At 36.7% G+C, this 25,818-nt stretch overlaps 1 protein-coding gene across 6 annotated transcripts in view; it reads right to left on the bottom strand.

Moving 5' to 3' along the window:
- The window catches only part of ptprc (protein tyrosine phosphatase receptor type C), a 162,806-nt gene that overhangs the window by 64,317 nt on the left and 72,671 nt on the right, over positions 1 to 25,818 (bottom strand). For 2 of the 6 annotated variants that reach the window (XM_051932885.1, XM_051932886.1), the window contains 6 exons: positions 25,641 to 25,778; positions 22,127 to 22,264; positions 16,138 to 16,158; positions 10,939 to 11,184; positions 3,348 to 3,605; positions 629 to 745 (listed from right to left, as the gene is read on the bottom strand). In XM_051932885.1, coding sequence (XP_051788845.1) covers positions 629 to 745; positions 3,348 to 3,605; positions 10,939 to 11,184; positions 16,138 to 16,158; positions 22,127 to 22,264; positions 25,641 to 25,778 — 918 coding nt within the window. The remainder of the gene's footprint in view (positions 1 to 628; positions 746 to 3,347; positions 3,606 to 10,938; positions 11,185 to 16,137; positions 16,159 to 22,126; positions 22,265 to 25,640; positions 25,779 to 25,818) is intronic. The other 4 variants (XM_051932887.1, XM_051932888.1, XM_051932889.1 and 1 more) reach the window with 2 other exon arrangements.

Here is a 25,818-nt window from a genome sequence, read left to right as displayed (position 1 = left end):
CTGTGGCCTTGATAAAGTCATAATTAGGTAGTCCTGAAGCACACGTTTGTAATTTCTTAATCTAACTTTATCTTGAATTTACATGTAAGTATCTTGTACATATGTGAAAATATCCTGTACATAAGAGATATTTTCACATACATATGAGATAAGTGTAATCCCAAAGTTTTTTTCAGAAGGGTGACCAGAGAGTGTGTTCTAACAACAAAGGGATCATACTCCTCAGCCACTAATTTGAGCCAAAGATACAGGAGGAACAATGTGAATTCCATCCTGGCAGTGAGACAGTTGACCAGCTCTTCCTTCTGGAGGGTGTATGTGAGTATGAAGTCTAGATGTGTTTGTAGATTTGGAAAAAGCATATGACTTTATTCCTTGACATGTGTAGGCTATGGTAAGTACATGTATTGCGGGAGGACATGTATTATGGGAGGTACTGCAGGGATATTGGGTAACACAGCCACTGTTGTGTGCTATTCATTCCCTATATGAATGCAGAGAGAGCTGTGTCCAAATACTTCAAATGCCCTTAATGGAGAGGTATAAGTATCTTATGATCTTTTTCAAGACTGTTGGAAAAAGGAAATGTGACAACAACAAGTGAATTGAAACTCAAAAAATTCATTACCTGCAGAATAGCTGTATTCAAAGAGGACATCTTTGCAGGTTTCTGGTAAATTCTTCCATTCAAGAGTAACTGAAGAATCATCTGCATTTTGTTGTAATATGAGTTCAGTTACATCTGCTATATGATGGACAAAATACAAAAAGTTAAAGAAAAAATCTGATGCAAGTTACTAATTAATTCTTGTGTATTGCCTTAGAGTATCAAAAAGACATGGTGCCCCCTTTAATTAAAAGTGATTGCTTGCTTGAATAAAGATGTGTTTGATTATTGATAATTATTTATATAGTGCCTTTCACAGTAAATATCTTCATACATTCTTTACATCTACATATACAAAATAGGACAACATGCATGCAAACAAACTACAGTAGATTACAGTTAAACTATATCTGTATGCTGATATAAGATATGGGCAAATGTGAAAAATGGACTATTATTTTAGAAAAGTAGGGCTGAAGAGATTTATTATTAGACTTTGGTCTAAAACTGAAAGAGATATTATGAAACATCTTAAGAAGTGTAGGCCAAGTGTTGTGATTAAATGGTTTTAGAAGGATGTCCATGAAAAATTAAAACATCTTAGGTATTAGCAAATCAAAATATCTTTAATGGCTTTTTGTAAAGTTTGTATTTTAAAGTAAATAGTATAACTAAACCTACGTGAAACTAAACAATAAGCTGCTGTTAAGAGTTTCAATTAAAAAAAAACGTGAATTGACCTTTCATTAAATCAATCAATCAATCAATAAAGTGCGGAACAAACATCCCAATGCACAGGTTATAGAAAAAATAAAGAAAGCCACTGAGTAAATGAGGGATACAAATTACATCAAAAGCAGGTGCTTCCATACAGTTCAATGAGATAATTAAATACTTAAAAGCTTCTTCATACTTGGGACATTTATAAAAAATTACTGGGCTATCCCAATTGCTAATTATGCTGTTTCCAAGGTTAGAAGAAAGAGATCTCGATGACAATGAGGACAAGGAGAGAAGGCTGATTATTGGGACACATTTGATGAGTTTCAATGAAAAAGACAGCACATCTTGAAGATGTTTCACAAGAAAAGGGTAGTCAAGTGAAGTCAGTAAGATAATCAAGAGGGAAGTCGTCATCAGCCAAAGGAAATTGTCAGGTAAAGTTTAAATGCCTTAGTTGTGCTGTCTGCGCATTAAATTGAAATAGACAGAGAATTTATTGATCATTTAATTGCAAATGAAGTTTCTTCAACAACAGTCCATTAAAAATGTCACAGGGGAGATTACAATGGTCAGGTTATTTTCCATAACATAATAATTACTATTAAAAATGCAGATAAAGAGGTGTAAAGAATGTGAGCAGTTGTCTACTGAACAATGAGAAAAATGAGTACTCGTGCATTATAACCCAGGCACAGGCAAGAGAAAAACTTCATCATTTTTTACATTCGTTTATTTACAAAACAAAACAAGAATATGTAAAATTTGATTTTTAATGGCTTTTGAAACATTACTTCTGTTGCAAAGTTTCTAATGTTGTTAAATATAACATCGAAAGGGTCATCGTCATTGGGCTTATTTCTCTCCAAGCGCTATCTGGATTCAGTGGTGGTGTTATAATACACGAGTACTGAACAATGTCATGATGTGAAGAGTCATCCTTGACCTTCTTCTGAACATATTTATAAATACATGTGTTACACACAAAAGAAATGGATAGGTCAGAATGTGTGTTTTTCACAGTAAAGGGTCCTTTGTGCTCTGCTATGGTGTAGGGTGCAATTGAAATTGTTCAGGTCCACTGACAATGACCCTGGCCATATCCCTTAAATTCAGCTCTGGGTGGTGAATCATTTCCATCTGGGTAGAAACCAAAATAAGTATTTATAGAAGTTTCAGGAGATAAATTTAAGTTATTATTTTTCATCACTACAATCAAAATAGAAAATATATCCCTCCTAAATTTCCACACACTTAAAGAATCTACCTCATGGCATAGTAAAGCCACTCACTTGAGTCTTGGTGTTCCAATGCTCTATTAAAACAATGTATGGCTAGTCTCTCTTCAGTCAGTTGTCTATTTTCATACATATTTCCCTTAAAAGTATCTTCCAGAATTCTACCTATTCATCCATATTGTGAATCTGTTTTATACAGTACAGCACTACAATGAGTCAGACTCTGTCTTAGCAGAAATGGTTGTAAGCAACCCTTCATGGAACACAAGTCCACTACAGAGCAAACCTCCAAACACATAGAGTACACACAAACACTTGTCAAAATGAGAGACATCAACTCCACTAATATTAATGTCATTCAGATCTGGGAAGGAACCGGAATAAAAACAGTAATACAGAGAAGGTGTAACATCTACACAAAGCATGATAAGGGCAATTATTGAACCAAAGTCCTTGGACTATAAGTGGCCGCATTACCATCCCTAAATCAGCTTGCCACTTATTTTTCCAAAAATACTTCTTAAATAAAACTAGAAATATGAAGTTTTTCCACTGATTTTTTTAGTAAAGTTTCTGACCGCTTCAAATTCAAAAAAGAAAAAAATCAATTGAAAGGAACACATAGATCCATATTACTGTAGAAGACAGTATATTTTATTAAAATTGATTGGTTTATTTTTTCATGAAATATATTAAATAATCTGTAAAACTGCTAAAGCAACAACTATGCCTTGTTTCACGTTTACTGTTTAAAACAAAACAAAAACATACTCAATAAATACCTTTTGGTTGTAAAGACTCACTCTTCTGTATCTCATTCCCACATTTACTCATTATGTTAAGTGTGAAGAAATAGTTTTTACACAGCTCCAAGTTCTCCCACGTAAAGCAGCCAGAGTCACTAAATGAATATGTTTCAGGATGGTCACTGCATGTTAATGTTAGATTAACAAATGGCTTTGCTTTGGGTGGCACGTTGCAGCACATTTTTATAGATTTACTTTTAGCATCTGAATGGTTCAAATTAAAGTTGTTATAATCTAAAAAAAAAAAAAAAAAAAAAACAGAAGAAAAAGTTAACTGTCTAGTCAGGATAAGTATTTTCTAAAAATAAAGTTAAGTACAAAATTACACTAGCAAAATCCCATCACATAAAAAAATTAAAATAACAAGATAAAGCTTTTTTTTCCCATTAAAAAGGAGCAAAGGCATCTGAGTGTTTGGAAAGGTCACTTCTTGTATTCAAAACTGTAGCATCTGCAAGGTAAAGCACAGCATGGAGCAGGGCAGGATGAGCAGAAAGTAGTTGTACAAACCAGCAAGTATATAAGCAGATAACTGGCATCTGTGATGGATGGCCGGCTAAATATTCCGGCCCACACCTCCAGGCTGCCAGGTGGAGCTCTCCCAACAGCACTGAGATTCCCGTAATTCCAGCAGGGCCTTATGGACCTTGTAGTTTGTATGCGCAGCCCTGCTGGATACCATGGGGGCCACCGAGAGCCACTGTAGGGAGGCTTTCAGACTGCTATGTGCCCTATAACCTGGAAGTACGTCCTGGTCACATGAACAGGAGAAACAACGCGCTTCCAGGTTGAAGAAAAGGACTTTTACTCTGACCCGGAAGTAATGAGGACTTGTGGATTGTTGGACAGGAACCACTTCTGGGTCAGGGGGTATAAAAGGACTGTGGGAAAGCCCAGACACTGAGCTGAGCTGGGAGGAAGGGTGGCTAAGTGTCTGGGAGAGGAGGATTGGTTATTGTAGTGATTATTGTAGTGTATTGTATGAGTAGTGTGGAGTGGAGGGTGCTTAGTGCACAGTATTATTATAAAATAAATAATAATTGTACATTTATCTCGTGTTTGGCGTGGTACCTGAGGGTTCGAGAGGTCGATAACAACCTCTACTGCTACACATCATAGCAACAAATAGTTAAAAGAAACAGTGATTTCTTAGTGGGAAGAAGTTATAATTAGATAGAGCCCCATATAGCACATGTACAGTGTATCTTTTTGTGTAAATAGCAATGACAGACACCTGCTGACTGCATTATTAATTAATTATTTTATTAAATCCAATAACATGTGAACAAGGTCTTAAACTCTTCCAGTACACCATCCATCCATCCATTGTCCACCGCTTATCCGAAGTCGGGTCACGGGGGCAACAGCCTAAGCAGGGAAGCCCAGACCTCCCTCTCCCCAGCCACCTCCTCCAGCTCCTCTGGGGGGACCCCGAGGCATTCCCAGACCAGCCGGGAGATATAATCCCTCCAGCGTGTCCTGGGTCTGCCCCGTGGCCTTCTCCTAGTGGGACATGCCCGGAACACCCCCCTAGGGAGGCATCCAGGGGGCATCCTGACCAGATGCCTGAACCACCTCAACTGACGCCTCTCAATGCAGAGGAGCACCGACTCTACTCCGAGTCTCTCGATAACTGAACTCCTCACCCTATCTCTAAGGGAAAGTCCAGCCACCCTGAGGAGAAAACTCATTGCGGCCGCTTGTATCCGCGATCTTGCTCTTTTGGTCAATACCCAAAGCTCGTGGCCATAGGTGAGGGTAGGAATGTAGATCGACTGGTAAATCGACAGCCTCGCCTTTTGGCTCAGCTCTCTCTTTATCACAACAGACCATTGCAGAGCCCGCATTACTGCGGATGCCACACCGATCCATCTGTCAACCTCTCACTCCATTCTTCCCTCACTCGTAAACAAGACCCCGAAATACTTGAACTCCTCCACTTGAGGCAGTAATGTGTTCCCAACCCGGAGAGAGCATTCCACCCTTTTCCGGCAGAGAACCATCGCCTCAGATTTAGAGGTGCTGACTCTCATCCCCGCCGTTTCACACTCGGCTGTGAACCGCTCCAGTGAGAGCTGGAGGTCATTGTCCAATGAAACCAACAAAAGCATGTCAACCGTAAAAAAATAGCAGAGACAAGATTCTGAGGTTACTGAACCAGACCCCCTCCGGTCCTTGGCTGTGCCTAGAAATTCTGTCCATAAAACTTATGAACAGAATCAGTGACAAAGGGCAGCCCTGGCGGAGTCCAACCTCAACAGGAAACGAGCTCGACTTATTACCGGCAATGCGGACCAACCTCCTGCTCCTTCTGTACAGGGACTGAATGGCTCGTAACAACGAGCCTTGCACCCCGTACTCTTGGAGCACACCCCACAGGATGCTTCAAGGGACACTGTCGAATACCTTCTCCAAATCCACAAAACACAAGTGGACTGGTTGGGCAAACTCCCATGGCCCCTCCAGGATCCTGGCCAGGGTGTAGAGATGGTCCAGTGTTCCACTTGAATCCGAGATTCGACTATCGACCGAACTCTCTTCTCCAGCACACCTGAATAGACCTTACCGGGGAGGCTGAGGAGTGTGACACACTCCCAGTACACACATTCATTAAAACATCCTGTCCCCTATACCAGACAAAACCACCACCTACTCCCAGGATAACCATGTAACAGAGTAGCATAGCAACACCCCTACTGATATCAACTGGAAATGCAGATGGGTAACATGGCTTACTTACAGTAAGTCTGTCTAGGATACTACATACAGTTACACACTAGCGCTAGTAGAAAGCAAAGTCATACACATTCATTCCTTAGGAAGAATGCACTTATTTTAAGGAAAGGTAGGTGGTTGACTTAAAAGTGGTAAAGAGAGGGGCTTAACGTCAGGTAGAAAGGCATCCAGCGAGGGAGCAAGGATCAGGGACAAGCGGTGGTATAAACAGACAAGTGAATAAAAAAATAACTAGCAGTGGATATTCAGTAGGGCGGCGCAGTGGGTAGCACTGCTGCCTCGCAGTTGGGGGACCTGGGTTCGCTTCCCGGGTCCTCCCTGTGTGGAGTTTGCATGTTCTCCCCGTGTCTGCGTGGGTTTCCTCCCAAAGACATGCAGGTTAGATGGATTGGCGATTCTAAATTGTCCCTGGTGTGTGGGTGTGTTTGTGTGTGTCCCGTGGTGGGTTGGCACCCTGCCCAGGATTGGTTCCTGCTTTGTTGGCTGGGATTGGCTCCAGCAGACCCCGTGACCCTTTGTTCGGATTCAGCGGGTTGGAAAATGGATGGATATTCAGTAAGTGAGTTTTCTTAGTAGGAACGATGAAAGGAAGAAGGAAATAGTGTGAAAAGTTTAACTCGATAGAATACTTTCTAGTGTGCAGGAAAGTTAGCACAGTTAAGATGGCAACAGCATAAGGGTTCATTAATAGGAAAGGGTGTAAGCAGAGAGCTTCAAAGTAAGAAAGTAATAAGAGGGGCACAAAGTTAGAAAAATAGACAATGGAAAGTAATGTTTAATAACATGAAAGAAAGACATAGAGCAGGCAATCAAGGGGGAGAGTATTACAGAAGCATAAGGGAGCATAAGGGAGTGAGAAGGTGTTAAATAACTGCTGTAGTTCTTTAATCTAATGTTAAATCATGTAAATTTAATACAAAGGGTTTGAGCAGTTCAGTAATTCAAAGCTAAATTTAAAAATGAGACCAGTAGAATGCAAGTCCTTTTAGATGTTGGAATTTATAAAGAGTGGCTTGAACAAGTCAGTACTCCTTGAAGGCTACATGGGGAAGAGTGTCAGCTGATCCAGTACCTTAAGCTCAGGGTTGTTGAACTGGAGGAGGAATTGGTTGGATTGCGTTGTAGTAGAGAATTGGCAGACTTGGCCCAGGTGTCCTTTAAGGAGAAGGTGTGCAACAATAAGGTGGCACGGGAGGAAACTCCAAACCAGAAAGTTAGAGATAGGTGAGTCACAGTCACATGTAGATGCAAGGCAAAGAGTGTACACTGTTTAGGACATTAAACCAAGGAACTGACATGTCAAAAGTTGCAATAGTGGGGGACTCAGTCATTAAGGGGATTGAATTGCAAGTTTGCTCCAGAGATAGAAAGTCTTGCACAGTGTGTTGCCTTCTAGGTACACAAGTGGGAGACATCCCTAGGGAAAGACCATTGGCCAAATCAGAGGTGGATACAGTTATCATTGTCCATGTTGGAACAAATGACATAAATAAGGGCCAGTCTATCAGTTCTGCAATACAAATTTAAAGAGTTAGGTGCCAGGATGAGTATACATGTTTTACATGTATCCACGCCAGTCTATCTATGAATGAGGAGATTAAAATGTTGGCTCAAATCTTGGTGTAGGATAGAAGGGTATAGGTTTATTGGGCACTGGGACTACTTTTGGAATATGCCATGATGGGTTACATGTCCTCACAGGTGGCGCAGTGGTAGTGTTGTTGCTTTGCATTAAGGAGACTGTGGAAGATTGTGGGTTCGCTTCCCAGTTCCTCCCTTTGTGGATTGTGCTTTGAGTACTCAGAAAAGCGCTATATAAATATAATGAATTATTATTATTATGTGAGTAGGTTTGTTTAAACCATGGAATGGTTGTCCAGGAAGTTTAGGATAGGCCAGGTTTAGAATTGTACATGAAGGGTTAAACTATAGTGTAAAAATAAATATGTATAGCATATGTCATATGAGACAGTTGAGGAGCAGTGGAGCAGGTTTAAAAATGTTTTACACATAATGCAGGACATACTTAAATTTGGAATTTATAGTAAATTTAAAAAACTCTGCACTAGGTTAATAAAAAGTTGAAAAAGAAGCTGCAAAAGAAGAAAACAGCTGTATAAGGCAAATAAGACTAATAACTCCAATGTGAATTGTAGGGCATATTAGAACATGAGGGCAACCATCAAGTAGGATATTAGGGAAGCTAAAAAGCAGTTACAAAGGAATATAGCAGATAAGATGAAAGAGGACCCAAAGAGATTCTTTCAGTATTTTAGTAGTAAAAGAACAGTCAAGGAGGAGGTGAAGTTTATCAGGAATAATATAGGGGAATTAAAATATACAGTACAGATTGTGAAATAGCAAATGCTCTAACCTAACATTTTTCTGATGTCTTCACATGTGAGGAATTAGATAATCTCCCAGTTTTAACAGGGAATACTAAGGAGGTCGTGAGAGATGTGTAAATTGTACAGGGAGAAGTACTGCTTAGATTAAATAGGCTGAAATCAAACAAATCCCCAGGACAAGAACATATTTATCTTTGAGTGCTTAACAAGGTTAGTGAATACATATATAAACCCTTGACACATATTTTCAGGAAGTCACTGCACAATGGGGAAATTCTGAAGGACTGCAAAATGGAAAATATTACCCCGTTATACAAAAAGAGTGACCGGGCAGATCCAAGTAACTATAGGCCAGTAAGCTTAATATGCCTCAAAGGTAAATTAATGGACAGAATTATTAAGGATAAGATTGAGCAATACATGGCAGGTACAGAAGTTTTTCTGAACAGTCAGCATTGGTTCAGAGAAGGGAGATCATGTTTTACTAATATGATAGAATTCTATGAGGAAGCAACAAACATATACAATCAACATGGTGCATACAATATTATTTTTCTTGACTTTCAGAAACTATTTAATAAGGTCCCACATAAGAGGTTGGGCATTAAACTAAAAGAGATATGAGTTCAGGGTGTAGTGTGTTGATGGGTGAAGAATTAGCTCTGACAAAGGAAGCAGAAGGTTATGGTGAGAGGAACCTTATCAGAATTAGGTAATGTAAGAATGGTGACCCTCGGGGCTCAGTTGTAGGGCTACTGTTATTTTAAATATTAACATATAATTTGGATAGGAATATAAATAACAAGCTGGTTAAGTTTGTAGATGATACCAGGATAGGTAGATTGACAGATAATCTAGAATCCATTGAATCATTACAGATGGACTTCAACAGCATACATCCTCACTGTCATGTGACTATAGAGGAAAATGACATTAAAAATAAAAGACTAGGGGCAAGGCTGGACTCTGAAGCAGTTATAAGTCATACAAACTGTCTTGATGACAGTATAGTTTTTTCATAAACCCCTTAAAAAGTGCATTTCTTATATAGATTTTATCAGTATACAATTTACATTACCACCAGACATTAAAATATACCTCCAGTATCTGTTTGTGTTTGTCTACAAATCACAACTATCATGAACTGGCTGTTCATAATAATAATAACCATAATAATAATAATAATACATTTTATTTATATAGCACCTTCCCATGCTTAATGACACAAAAAGAAAAAGAAAAAAGGTGACATGCCCTATTATCATAAAGAGCTTTAATGTTGTAGCATGATGCTAAATATACGGCAGTCTCATGAAGGAAATTGTAGGTGAGGACAGAGCACTTAAGAGAAACACTTACAGAAGACATACTAAAGTCTTCTGTAAAGCTACCAAAGTCCATTGGCCAGGATGCAAGGTAATCAGTGAGCTTTGGGTAAGACCCTGGCCTTGACAAACATTCATGGAGGAAGGAAAAGAGGCGGTGTTGTGACTGACAGCTGGTGAGCAGTGTGAGGCCGACCTCGTGATTTGCATGAGCAGATACAGGGCAAGACAATTTGGAGAGCATTGAACCACATTACTTTGGAGCAGCATTGCGAGTGGTCAAAGCAGATAGCAGGTTTGAACATGAAGACACCAATCGCCCTTTTCAGGGCCAGCCACCATCAGCAACATAAATTGTTAAGTCTGTTTCTCCTTTTTTAGCACTCTCTCGTCTTTATAATATGATTGTAAAGAGCAGAGAAGCAACTGTGTGTATCCTTTGTAATGAAAATTTTGTGGTAGTTGTTTGCTAATTCTGCGGTGCCCTGCCTGGGGTTTGTTTCCTGCCTTGCGCCCTGTGTTTGCTGGGATTGTCTCCAGCAGACCCCTGTGACCCTGTAGTTAGGATATAGCGGGTTGGATAATGGATGGATGGATGGATGGATGTTTGCTAATATATTATGGCCCACATTTATATATAAAATGTTATTTTTGGCCCTCAATAAAATTTAGTTAAGACACCCCTGTATTAAACTCAATGTGTGACCCTACCTTGGATAAGCAGGTTTAGAAAATGGTTGGTTCTGCAATGATGTAATCTTAAGCTTATAAATAAAGCGGAAATAACTACCTAAAAGGGAATACTAAATATAATTCAGTAGTCTTTATGTTTTTGTCTTTGACTGATTTATTTTTTATGCAATATACTTGACTGGCTTGTCCTAAATCACAATGCTTCCTCCTAAAGATATCTTTACTGGTATACCATATAATGGAATTGTAGGCTGCAGTCATGGATTATGGTAAAAGTCCTTTAAAGTTAATGGCAAAGTCAACTTTAAAAATATAATTCACTCTTGGTGCAGAGAAAAAGGAGATAAGAAATGCAGACAGTGCTAAAAACTGATAAAATTCATAGGTAAGAAGGATAGTGAACTGAATATTATGTGAACATTATAGATAGAAATTACATGAGTCTAAATAATAAAAAAAACTTACCAATTCCACCTGTTTGAAACGTATTTGAAGAGTTTTTAGAAGTGCAGTTTTCAATTGAATGGATTGTATATTTAGAACAAGGGGAAAGATATTGAAGCTTATATTTATTATTACTATCAGGTTGTAAGTTTGCAGGTACTTTATTCCCATTATCATCTGAAAGATCTACTTTAGGCAAAGGACTGGAGATTGATAAATTAAAGAAGGTAATATATGCAGCATAACTTCCAGATGTAATGATATAGCCTGTAGAATTAAAAATAAATAAATAATTAAAAAGATATACAGTATGCACAAGACATATAGAAGAAGAATTATAGTAAGATAGACAAAAAAAAATAACAATCTAATGCTTTTCACAAAGGATCCACATTATATTAGAATGTACATTATATACAGACATTATCATGTTAATACAGTTGTGCCATCAAGGCTTTATTGTACATTGTACATTGGGTACCTGGATTGTCAGTATGGGTTTGGCTATCTTTAAATGCTTCTCATAAAAACATGTTTTTGAACTGAATTAATTGGGGGTGGGCCATAGACAGAGCACTGTTAAACTACCCACTTCTAAACTCTATTGGCCTGGGTTCATGGCCGTCACAAACCAGGAATGTGGATCCTGGCTTTCTGTCGGCTCATGGAGTCAGGAGCAACTGAGATTCTGGGTGGGAGAGGGGTGTCATGTATTTGCAGCCACAGGGAGGCATTAACCAGGGGAGGGTGGAATCCAGAAGACCTGTGTGGTGTAGAGGAGCAGTCATAAAAGGAGTTAATGGGTACAGTTGCTGGAGAAACCAATAGTTTTTTTCAGGGCCATTGACCACCAGTCTTGCATATAGTGCTGATTCCATAATTCTGTCTCTTACAGGGAGTCATTACATTGGTGGAATAAGTGAGTCAAGAACCAGCTAATGATCAAATACAAAGAACTGTTTTAACACTAATGCTGGCAGATCCCTCGACCACTCACACAAGGCTCACTTCAGGCTAGGCAGACCAGATGATTGTGAACCCCTTAAATATACTGGTAGATGGACTTTGGATTAACTTTGAGGACAGGGGTTTTGAGAGGTGGGCAGTGTATTGCCCTGGATACAAGCCTAAGAGAGACACATTCTTCAAGCAGCTGGGGATTGTCAGAAGGGACAGGTGTAAATGGAGAAGTTGGACATAAAATTAGGATTATGAAACGCATGAAGGGGGGGGGGGGGGGTGAGGTGTTAGCCTACAGTGGATGCCAAGAGGCACTTTGCAATATGGTTCCCTGCTGCTAATTGGCCTAGATGAGTAACCACTGGTGAGCCTCGGATAGTGTGGGAGATGCTGACCCCAGGTGAGTGGAGTGAGACAAAGCCTGTGGTGTGTATGAACATCCATAGGGACAAAGCAATTGGGGGCATGTAGGGCTGCAGAAGACCTTTAAGGAGCTGCGGTAAAAGGTGGAAGCAGGTCCCACCACTGAATAAACCAATGGTCATTTTCACAGCTACTTATCCTTGTAATGTGCTGATTCTATTTCTCTGCCTTTAACACCCATGGGCTCTGGGTTGCTATAATATATTTCTGAACTGATTTCTGTTTAGTAGACTGTTAAGTACAGTTAGGTCCATAAATATTTGGACAGAGACAACTTTTTTCTAATTTTGGTTCTGTACATTACCACAATGAATTTTAAATGAAACAACTCAGATGCAGTTGAAGTGCAGACTTTCAGCTTTAATTCAGTGGGGTGAACAAAACGATTACATAAAAATGTGAGGCAACTAAAGCATTTTTTTAACACAATCCCTTCATTTGAGTTGTTTCATTTAAAATTCATTGTGGTAATGTACAGAACCAAAGATAGAAAAAAATTGTCTCTGTGCAAATATTTATGGACCTAACTGTATGTGTTTCATTCTTTACTTCCACTTTTTCAAATATTAATTTTTTTGATATTTGAACAATCACAAACCATTTATTAGTATTTTCGTAATTTAAGATTTCCAAACATGTAGTCATGATAAATGTTTCTAAGAATTTCAAAATGTTTCTAAGAAATTAAATATTTAGGGCCACATGACTTCAAATGTTTGCCTCTAATATCACTGCACAACAAAGTTTTTGCTTCTTAAACACTGTTGGTTGTTTCTTATAGATTTTTGGGTGCTGATCACGAATATCACATCAAAATTTACGTTTTACTGTTTCAGAGAAATCTTCAGTTTTGTCATGATTTTTTCTAATATTTGTATCCAAACATTTTCGCTCCTGTAAGTGACTTAGTAACAACGGATTGTGCAACCTGGGCACGTCCAGGCATGGAATCAGGCCAGGTTGGAAGCTGTTCTGTGGAAGTTGACATCCTGGGCAAGCCTGGGCAGGTCTGAACGAGCTTGACGCTGTCTCAGCATGCTATAAAGGTGGCTTGCATACACCGATCCTGCTCATTTGGTTAATATAGATAGTCAGTGTGTATGTATAGTATCAGTATAATAAAATATAGTATCTGTAGCAATATAACAGCAAGTAAGCTTGATGCTATAGACATTTTGGTGTCGGGCGATATGTCTTGTCAATGTCGTAACAGCCGCGATACATTCTGCTATATCTGTGGCGAATATACACTTGCGCCTCAGAGACATTGGATGGCTGCTCTTGTGAAGAAAGCTTATCATCTGTATTCCGGCTGCAAAATTGGTGATCAAGACAAGGAATGGGCGCCTCACATTTGCTGTGCAACATGTGCTGTCAGTCTGAGAGCCTGCCTCAAAGGTACTCGAAAGACGATGCCGTTTGCTGTTCTGATGATATGGCGAGAACAGAAAGACCATGTGAGTAACATGACTATTACTTCTGTTTGATTAATCTGTCTGGTTTCTCTGCCAAGAAGTAAATTGAATATCGTAATCTGCTTTCAGCAATGAGACCCGTGCCACATGACGCCAGTCTTCTAATTCCAAAACCACCAGAGGATTGGACCTGAGACAAACCAGATGAAGAAACTGCAATTCAGGGTACTGACAGTGACATTGACCCGGATTTTGAACTGTGCTCATCAGGCGATCCACATCTGATAACACTGTCCGAATTGAACGATTTGGTCAGAGATTTGGGTCTGTCAAAAGCAAAAGCCGAGCTGATGGGTTTGTGACTGCAGGAATGGTGTTTGCTGTCACCAGGTACGAAAATTTCTGTATTTCGAGGCTGACATCATGATATAACTCAATTGTTTGCACAAGTCGACAGTCTCTGTTTCTGTTGTGACATTGAAGGATTGTTCTCAGCCTTGGGTTGTGATCACAATCCGGAAGAGTGGCGTTTCTTCATTGATTCGTCAATGTTAAGCCTGAAAGCTGTTCTGCTACACAACTGCAATGTTTATTCTTCAGTACCTGTTGGCTATGCAGCACACATGAAAGAAACATATGAGAATATGGAGCTGTTGCTGAAGCAAGTCCAGTATTGCTCTGTTTCTAGGACTGCAGCTCGGCTATACAAAGAACAGTTGTTTCATCTGTGAATGGCACAGCCGTGCCAAAGAGTCGCACTATTCTCGACAGAAGTGGCCACTCTGTAAAAAGTTAGTTCCAGGACAGAAAAATGTGGCACATGAATCGCTTGTCGACCCGGCAAAGATATTTTTGCCTCCTCTTCACATAAAACTGGGACTCATGAAGAATTTCGCGAAAGCACTGAACAAGGAAGGTGAAAGTTTTCGTTATTTAAGACAGATGTTCCCAAGAATAACTCACGCCAAGATCAAAGAGGGCAATTTTGTTGGCCCCCAGATCAGATATGTTATGAGTGACAAGCAGTTTGAAGATCAGTTAGTTGGGCCGGAAAAAATTGCCTGGAAAGCCTTCAAAGACGTTGTTGACAGTTTTCTGGGCAACTACAGAGCCCCAAACTACATTCAGCTGGTAGACAAACTTCTCAAAGCATACAAGACAATGAAGTGCAACATGTCACTCAAGATTAATTTTCTCCACTCACACTTGGACTTCTTCCCCGCAAATCTCGGTGCTGTCAGTGACGAACATGCTGAAAGGTTTAACCAGGACATTGCTACGATGGAGAAATGATACCAGGGCAACTGGAATCCGTCAATGCTTGCTGACTACTGTTGGACACTGCAACGTGATGCACCAGACATTGAATACAAATGAAAATCAGGAGCAAAACACTTTTAATTCTGTTGAATTTAATAGCTTATGCGAAACATAAACGTGACTAAATACATTACTGTCAGTAAACATATAAATGTCTATTTCTCAGAGTACCTACGTGATGCAGTAAAACCAAAACTATATTTGTGTATACCAGTAGGTACTTGTCACAATCACCAAAGACTTTTCAAGAAGCAAGTCTTTTCAAAAAAATTGTTGTGCAGTGTATTTATTGAAGATCATGGATTTATTGCTGGCAATGACAACAAAAACAAACAAGATATTCATGCTAAATTTTACTGCCTGAAGAGGAATAAGCAAACATGTAGAAGTGAGTGAGGAACAGAGAAGACCAAATGCAGTCATTGGAGATAAAAGCTATAAATTAGAATGAGTATGAAACATTTGAGTAGGTAAAGCGTGTGGTTACAAAGTTTTTCTGGAATATATGAATTGAGTTTAAGGGGAGGCGCTTTTAGGTTGTGCCTCTGTATTGCTATGACAGAACACCGAAAGACAGATCAATATGGCTATGATCAGGATATGGGGAACAACCTACAACAGGTTTAAAGAAGTCTTAGATGTTCTCTGAAATGATCTACAAGCCTGATGATAGAACAAAAGCTAAAACATTGCAGTTCTTGCTTTTTTCCCCAAAGGGAATTAAATTTAGTCTAGACTTTCAGTAGCATGCTTAATATTTAAAAAAATGGCATTTCTAAAATAAAGATATACAGTAACTATGATTTATGGCACACTTGAATGTAATGGTCACAGAAACTTTGTGGTTTGCAAAATTAAACTTGATTAGTTCAGTACACCAGCCAATCATGTAGCAAGTACAAGAAGTGAGATTCCTGAGGACATTGAGCAGACTAAATGTTGGAGCTTTGAGACTCATATGCCAGATTTTCTTAAGTATTTTAAGGTCTTTTGAGGTTGTTTAGTGTGGATAATTGGATTGTACTGTTTCTTTAGTGAACATTATTTCCTCATTAATAAGTTTTAATCTTTTATGTGAATTTTAATAATGAATCAAACTTACCACATTTGTCCTCCGTGGAATCTGAGAAAGAGAAAGAGGCATTAGACAGCATTCTAATAAGGCTTAATATAGTTATAACAAAATACAATCCTTAAAATGCAAAACCTTTAAATATTTTATATTTCTAAGAAGTGCCAGATTTATGACAGGATAATGAATGGGGCATACTGTAGATGTTCAGATGTAACCTAACATTTGTTTTCTAAACATTTTTACCTCCAAGATCTTCAATAGCTAAAATCACCTTAATTAGCAGCTACCCACACTCCCATACTAAATAATTATAGCTTTGCACAGCATACTCTTCAAAGTGTTATATTTTTATGTGACTGCACTTCTTGCATGTCCTTTTAATTATGCATTGTTCTAAAAAACATTTTTATTTATTAATGATATATTCCTTCTTTAATCTGTTGCTAAAACAATAAGGGCTAATGCAATTAAAACTTTAAAATTGGAGTTGCTGATCACTACAATGTGAATGAACACTTTTGATTACAGCAATTATTTAACATATTTTAAGGCTACCTTCATTAAATTTCTTATTTTGTGAAAAAGTGAGTTCTCAGAGTTATTTCGCATATCCCTTATATCGCTAAAAGATAATTGTCCATATTATTTATTACTGGTATGTTACTAGAATACAGTAAACTTTGGGCAAGTTATAAACAAAAAATAAGGCTTCCAAATGTAAACCTGGAAAAATGTAAATGTTCAAAATAAACAAATCACCATAAATGATATATTTCATATAAAATAAGTTGTCAAACAGTATATTGCACTTGTTACAATAGGGTATACTTACAGTATATAAAGGTATGATATGTATAATTATGCATTTAAATTAATACAGCGCACACACATACACAAAGACAAGTGGTGACAAAAAAAAGTCTGGCCTCTTAAAAGAAACAACAGTAAAACAAAACCTGATTTACTTCTCAACATTATCCCAGTGAACATTTATATACTTGTTATCACATTCACAAAAGTTTTCTAGGCCAGTGAAATGAAAAGTTTTATAAAGTGTTACCATTCTGATATGTCTTTAGATCTATTTTTCCAAAGATGCCCTTATAGCCCATTCAGTATGAACAGAAACATCATTTTGAAGTAGAAAGAAGATAGTCGAAAGCATTCCCCACTACTTTTCAATGACTGACTGCCACAAATGCCAAAGCTACAAATGGGGCTTTAAAGACCAATAATGAATATGGACAGCACCTTCAACATCTAACTTGAGTTTTCCATGACTGGCTCTAACATCACATGTGCTGGAGAACTACCATACATCCTTTATTTTGATTGTTGTTTGATCATATTGATATAACTAGGTTTCACGCCCAGTTATAAAATGTTATAAAAGTTCATTAGCTTTAGAATCTCTTTGGAACATTGGATACAGTGTTGCTTCATTCCAGAAATCAACATTAATGGCCACAAGCTTTTCTTGTATTTCATTGCTAATGAAGAATTGATTCAATTGACTAATAACTATTCTCTATGACTGATAACTATATAACTATATTAATTAAACTATATAACTATATTATCTATAACTATTAAATATTAAATATGACTGATAACTATATAATTATTCTGTGTGATAACTATATTAACTATAACCATATAACTATATTACCTACTAACTATTAACTGTTAACTATAACTGATAACTATGATATGACTGATAACTATTCTCTAGATCAAAATCAGTACTGTAGAATATGTTTTTTTAATAACTCCTCACACACACAAACACATATAAAGCAAAAAATAAATAAACATACAAATGCATATTATATATGTTTATATACTGTGTTTGTATGTGTGTGTGTAAGAGAGTTGTCACTTGGGACAAGAAACACCTTTAGCACACTTTGGTTCTCATGAGCGGAAGATTGGCAGGAAAGGCAAAGCATATAAATATGCAAATTAACCAAAACAAAGAGAAAATGAGTTAAAAGATAAACAGAACGATACTTTGACATATTAAATGCAAGTCAAGGCAAGAGTAGGTTGCAGATATCTGGCAGTTTTATTGTTTAGTTGGCAACCTCTTGTCTCTGAAAGCAGAGGTGAATAGTGTGTGTGTTTTGCATTTTAGCATTATAGGAAAATCAAAAGTGACTTTGAACTTACCTGTCAAATCTAGTGTGTCACATCTTTCATTTTGATTTTCCATTAATTTGTTTAGTCATTGCACTGCTTAGTCTCTAAACCTATCCCAGCAGGAACCAAGCCATAATTGGACGTGAATTAACTTTAGAACAAACTCACTTCCATCCTTATACTTTGGTCAGTTTACAACATTAAACATTTTAACTTTCATTTGGGATATGCAGGAATACAAAATATCTACAGAAAATCCATGTGGATAAAATGGAAGAGGAAAACTCCACAGACAGTGTTGAGACCCAGGTACCATGGAGTTCTCCCAATCAATATATATATATTGTCACACATGTGGGCTTTGGGAGCAGCTGTAGGGCTCAATGAAGTGTGATAACACAAAGAAAGTGGGTTTTGTATAAGACAATATTATTTCTCTCTCTTATTCAACAGAAAAACAAGAATAAATGCACCATTTTGAACACTGGCAGACGATCTCACACACACAATAACAAAGGCATTACTTCCGATCTCACCTGATGACTGCACTTTGGGCTTCACGTTTCCACATCATTTCCGTACTTCCATTTTCCCAGCATTCCCTCTGTATCTAATTTCCTGCTAGTTCACTATAAAAATCAATTCAAATTCCGACTTGTTGTCCTCTGTTCAATTAATTTATTGAATGTATCAGTCTGGAAAGGCTGCTCTGGACCTTCAATTATACGTGGCTTCCACCCCAAATCTTTATGAGTGTGCTGTCTCTAATGTTTTCTTCACTATATATATATAGACATTTGGAAAACTGCTTAGTGTCTTTTGGAAAAGGAAATGGGCCATAACTTGTCTCACTTATTTCAAAAATGTGCAATTTGTTATTTTACAACAGATCTGTCAATTCATCTGCTTTTTTTAACCTCATTTTATGGATATTTATTTATTATGGATTTTTAACCTCGACCAGCAATTCATTTTGTGGATTATTTATTGAATTCAGCTGAATGTGATTCTACTGCATTACAGAAGATTTACTACTCAACAAAATACCTCTCCCATAAACACATGAATGTGTGCTAGATTCCCTTTGGGAATATTCACTGATTGTGAATTTATTTTTATTTTTCTTTACAAAATCAGCCAATTTAGGGCTATAAAACAACATGACAGTAGGCAAAAATATGCAAATTTTAAATAAATACAAAAGAAATAATGGAAGTGCAGCTATTTGCAGATATTGTGGTGGTGGTGGTAGTAGAAGAAGTAGTAGTGAGGGGGAAGGATTACATATTTCATTACTCATGTAGTGTCCAAGAGTATGGACATTCTCGACTGTTAACATATGATGCCTTCAGTCTTTGACATGAGGTTTTCCAAACTGTATGTACCACATACATGAACAAAGCAGCAGTAATAATTGACCTGGAATTTGGGTAACTGTGATAGTAGGTGTTGTAGATTCTGTGGGTGAAGAATTGGAGACTTTACTTTCTGTGCTTAAGTGTTCTAGACTCTAAGAGGAGTTGTTTTCAAGTGTGGTAGGTTTAGTTTGAGCAACTGAAAGGTGACAGGAACAAGCTGTTAATTTCTAAGAAAGTGCACATAAATACTTTTGATTATTTATAACTACTTACTGAGATAGGGAAAACATAAATCCTACAACTGCATTTTTTTCCCAAGCAGGGTTTCTGATGAGAGTAAGTAAATCTTTAAAATGGCATAAAGGTGGACTCTCTATCTGAATAAAACATATTGGTTTACTGTATTTTTTTAATTTACCTCTGGTAACTCAACAACATGAGCAGCATGAAGTGCAGAAGGCCACTGTTTTTTGCACCATCATTTACTGTATATTTACAACATGCCATATGTAAACATGCTCTCTTTTTTCTCAAATGTGTGTGTTTTAGAGGTACAAAATGTGAAATTACTTGTTTAAATGGCAAATATTTAACTTAGAGTAAATGTCCCAATGAAGTGGTTAAATGTTAACCATTATGCTAAATATGGAATTTAAATAGTCAACATCCAACAATGACAAGATGAGATGGAAAGAAAGAATGGAGGTTAACGAAAAGGGATAGAGTGAAAGAACCAGTGCGATGGAAAAGTACGGAAATGAACCTCAAGGATACAGCGTGTGGCCAGTGCTCAAAAGGGGGCTGAGAGTTGCTCCTGCTGAGCCTCTGAAAGGCATCCCCTGCAAGGCTGGAGATGGCTGCGTAAGTCAAAGAAATAGAGGTTCGGTGGTGCCCCGTGGAATATCATGGGATGGGTGGCAGGGGCATGAACAGGAATTGAAGGTTGTATGCGCATGTTGGATGATGTCTCTCAGTGCTGGAAGATCCAAATAGGATAAGCCAGAGAGACGTTGGTTATAAAGGGATGCACTAGGGGTCTAGAATTTTAGAGGACAGCTTACTGTTTTTTTTAACCTCATTTTATGGATATTTATTCATTATGAATTGTTAAACCTCCACCAGCAATTCATTTTGTGGATTATTTATTGATTGAACGTTTGATGCACTGCACTTTGGAATATTGTTTTCTTTGGTTTTAAATAAAAGCACTGAGCACTTTATGCACCTAACGCTTGTTTGGATGAATGTGTCTTTACCTGCTAGGCTCACCTCGGTTACAGTATTGACAGTGGCAGGTTCAAGAAGCCTACCTGCACCATCACAATAACTATGAGAAATTACAAAAAGCCAACAATTTAACCTTGAGAATTAAACGCTTATTTTAACTCTCTATTGTGTATTTCTTTCATAAATGTTAAATGTGAACTGTACTTAGTCAAAGGCCTCCCACAACAATAACTAATAGTAGGACATTAATCAATCCCATTTTCCCATCGTATGAATTGGAATCTGCTGTCTATTCTTGTTCCACCACAAGAATATTTGTGCACTTTTTTAAGCATGACATTGTAAAGTAATTTTAAAAATAATGTAGTTCACTGACACATGTTATTGCATTCTATAATCATTCTTATTTTCACCGCTACAAAAATGTTTAATAAACAAAAATGTGATAAACTACTCTTTGACAGTTATTTTACAATATAACTATAATGTAGGCAATTTACAGTAAATACATGTACACATGTCTCTTTCATTTAAGTACTTAAATTATTTAAATATTGTGTCTGAGCTATTTTAGAAATTGAGATTAATAAAATCTGGGACGATAGAGGTCATATTTATGAAAATGAAAACACTAACGTTTGATTTATAAATATATGGAATTACTGAATTGTTTTAAAGAATGCAATGAATTCCCAAACAGCTTTTATTTTCAATTGTTTTTGAATCATATTAGTCCATTAGTTTTATATATTTTTCTTTATTTTTCATGAAAGGAACCGATCCATTTTGTAAATTTTATTGGTCCATTACAAAGTTAATGGGAGCTGAGTAGCACTGGGGGCAATGCAGTTAGCAACACCGGATTGGTGATGCATTACAGTTCACACTGACTCACACATACCAGGTTATTTGGAATTTTAATAACCTCAAAACACATGCACACATAACTGAAACAAAAAACAAAAACAGGACAGGCATAATGTACAAATTGCTTACATTCAAACAGAGGACCAGATTTTAAGGCCAGACTTGTAACATAGAAGAAAAGGTGCAAATAAAATTAAAATGTAAAGAGTGACAGATTACAAAAGGTGGATTTGTGTTATTATACCAACAGAGTGGAAAGCTTTACATATAAAATTAATTATTTTGCATTAGGACAGTATGAAATTTTCTCTTGTGAAGAGCTATATATATATCAAAAAAACTTTTGTTTGAATAATCATACACTAGAAAAACATTAAACACAGACAAGTAGCGCTGAAATCCTTTAAAAAGGTACATCACGTTACTTTTTGTAATGGGTGAGGGAGTGATGACAGCAGTAGGTTTGCTCTCAGTGCTTGAAGGAGTGACAGGTCCTTTAGTGCGTGAGGTAAGAGAACTCTGAGAGGAGGTGTTGTTGGGTGACATCTGCCCTGTAACTTCACCTGAAAGTTGACCAAAACATACTGTTAATTTAAAAAATCAAAACATATGTCCAGAAAAGGAACAGAAATCCCATTCTGTTGACTGCATGGACTATTGATTTTCATAACAGTTGTAACAAAGTTTTACATGACTGAAAAGGATTATAAATTGACATCGGCAAAATATCCAATAAATATAACTTGTAAATGAACTTTATATATGAAAGTCTTTAGATAAAGATGCTCATCTTAATACAAGTCAAAGTGAGAAAAAGTCTGAATTAGCATAAGCACACCTAATCTGGAGTTTTTTATAAGAAATGTAATGATTTACTTCATGAGGTAGAAGTACAGAATAAACAAGAATGGTTGTGTCAAATATTTGACGTATACTTCAGTTTAAATTTTTGAAATCTAAATATTCTCAATTATAACAGAAATTTGCCATTTTCCACTATATAACAGAGGTCCATAGAGGACTAGATTCCTAGTAAAGGATCAAAAAATCAAATTAACTTTATACAGTATTTATAATCACTGACCTTGAGATAGCTGAAAATGATACTCAACATGCTTATTTTGTTAACCTTCTGAGGGGTAGGACCACAAATAAAGACTCAAATATCAACAATATTATCATATTTGTGATCAGCAACTTTGAAATAGCATAAAATGACACTTAACAGGCCTGTATTATGGACACATGCCTTATTAAAGTTTTCTGAAAAGAAGTAACTTTGCCCCTTGTATCCCATTAGGTCATGAGCCCCTTGGGTCAGCTGATATGGCAGGCACAGCTTCAAGCTCTCTTGATCATTTTTCCCGAAGACACCTATTGGTTTACTCTTAATCATAAAGGTGTAATTCCCTGCACAAAATATGGTCCAACAATGGTTTAAAAATAGAATATTTCCAGTGTATAGGACCAAAAGTAGTGAGGAATGACAGAAAAACATGATGTCTTCCAAAGCTAGACATCAAGATGACTTGAACATATGTGGGGATTTTCTTGTACCAGTGAGATGGAAGGGGCCAGACAAAACAAACTGAAGTGACTTCTAAGGGTTCATAAGTAATTCTTATGAGCACAAAACGTTCACCTTGGTTTAATGAGATAACCAATCCTTTTAAATTTGACAGCTATAAACAGATGCAAATTAACTGTCTCTGTGGACTGAAAGTATTAACAAAATTCTCTACTTTTCAAGATTAGCATGGAAAAAATTGTAAGTGCAAAGATTTGTTTAGAAAAACATATAACTTGAAAATAAGAAATTGATATTGACTAATATAATTCCACATAATATTGGTAAAAAAAAGACTATGAATTTCTTTAATAAAAACTAGAAAACATAACGTAAGTATACAGGCTGAGCAATCAGCTCAACCTCCCTAGTAAATTTAAACTGATTAAATTACAGGCAATCATGCATATGACATCCAAAATATAACTTTCCATGTATCCTTTAGACAATGCTCTAACTAGCTAACCTGAAAAACCCATGAGCAGCACTTACATAATCAATATTAAACATTTTATAAGTCATTAAATTACCAGTTACTGCAATGGTTACAGTTTTTGGCTTGTACTAAAGGAATCAGATTTGGATAAAACTGTTCTACTTCATATTTTCTTTATAATATTTTATGTACAGAAAATAGTAACCATACAAGATTAATGTTATCTGAAAATGTAAAATTTATTAATATTTAGCTTATGTTGTAAATGATATTTTAATCTCCACAGCTCCTTTTAACCTGAAGTACTGCTTTTGATATTTTTGATCACACAGGCTTGAGAATTTAGTCAGACTTATGAGGTGGTTGTTTGTTTTTCAGTACACTTGATTCGTCTTAACTTTGGCGCTGCAATGGTGCACTTCATCTTGTTGCTTCCTTGTTGTTCATGGAACACCACTGTTTTGTGTTTTGGCTTGGTCACCACCATTTTGTTGATGGTTACTCGGAGCTGTTGATACCATATTATTAGTTCTTGTTTATTCTATTTACATCTGTGAGTCACCTTATTTAAAATTAGCACTATGCTGTTTCAAGAATCCACAAATTGAATCAATGATAACTTTTTTCACAAAGATTTTTGCATTAAGAGTCAGGGAGATGCTATTAGACCAGAAATGTAGCATGTTTGGCCTAAGATTCCTAGTTTTATAGTTTTGGAGATTGTTTTTTCAAGACTTTTTCCTTGTTTTTTTCACTTTTGCCTTATAAAAGATTATTCTTTGTCTCTTTCCTTGAAATAGTGTCTGTTTCCTTGATATTCACTGGTTCTAGTTTCTCTGCCACAAATAATAATAGTTCCATTCTCTATGGGCTTATTTCATGTTCATACTAGGTTTATTTTTAATGTGTCTTTCAGAAGTTTAATTCAGCAACACAATATTCATAGTCATTTGTATCTTGATTACACTCAGCTGCAGTTACAATAAAAAAAAATACTATTTAAATTACATCTTTAATTAGCTACCTTACTAATCTGAGACAGTGACTGAGTGATAATTATTAGTGTTTATATTTAAAAAAAACAGAAGTTCTTTTAATAGATTCTGACTCTTTGAATATGAATCCAGTTAGGAGGTTGTTCAAAACACTTTAAATGAACATCTATAAATTTCTTTCTTTTATTGAAGTGTTTTAAATATAGTGGCTGGATTATTTTACTTACTCACATAGGTGAAACCTGGTGACGTTTTTTTGTAATTTAAAAGACATAAAAACTATAAGAAGAAATACCACATATCTATGGAAATGATCACTGTTTGATTTGATGTGTAAATATTGGAAACTAATTGTCATAGCTAACGTGATTTTTTTCATTTTAGGTACTGAATTTTTTTTTTGTCATGAAAGGTGAGCATTTTCTAAATTTAATTGGTCCATTACAAAGTAAATGAGAGCCAAGCAGCACCTGTGCTAATACAGGAACCAGTGCTGGAGGGAGTGGTTGTCCATGAGAATGCACACTGACTCACCCATACTGTACCAGGTTTTGTAGTATTTTACTAAATGTAATACACATAAACATGTATTGGAGACTGACAACAAACATTACGGGGAATAATGTGGAAACCGCACAAATCCTAAAGGAAGTCAAGAGTTTAAGGCCAAACTTGTAACATACAAATAAAGGTGCAGTTGAACTTGATATACTGTATATAGATTGACATATTACACAAGGTTCAGTTTTGTGATTATACCAATAATTTTGAAAACTGAACATTTAAAAGTCAATCATTTTTCATTTTGAGTTTGTATTACTTTCTTGTGATTAGCTGTACATACCAAGAAAACATTTTTCTTAAGTCAAATTGCACATGCTAGAAAGGGATTATACACAGAAAGGTAGCAATGAAATCCTTTAAAATATGCATCACATTACTTTTTTTAGTGGTTGAGTGACTCATGGCAGCAGTGGGTTGGCTCTCAGTGCTTGAAGGAGTGAAAGGTCCTTCAGTGTGTGTGGGAAAAGAACTCTGAGAAGAGGTGCTTGGGGGTGATGTCTGTACTTTATCTTCACCTGTAAAATGACCAAAACATGCTGTTAATTTCAAATTCAA

Source organism: Erpetoichthys calabaricus, chromosome 10 (assembly GCF_900747795.2).
Source record: "Erpetoichthys calabaricus chromosome 10, fErpCal1.3, whole genome shotgun sequence".
Lineage (NCBI taxonomy): Eukaryota > Metazoa > Chordata > Cladistia > Polypteriformes > Polypteridae > Erpetoichthys > Erpetoichthys calabaricus.
The sequence above is the reverse complement of the archived record's forward strand: the minus strand, read 5'-3'. Positions and strand labels throughout refer to the sequence as shown.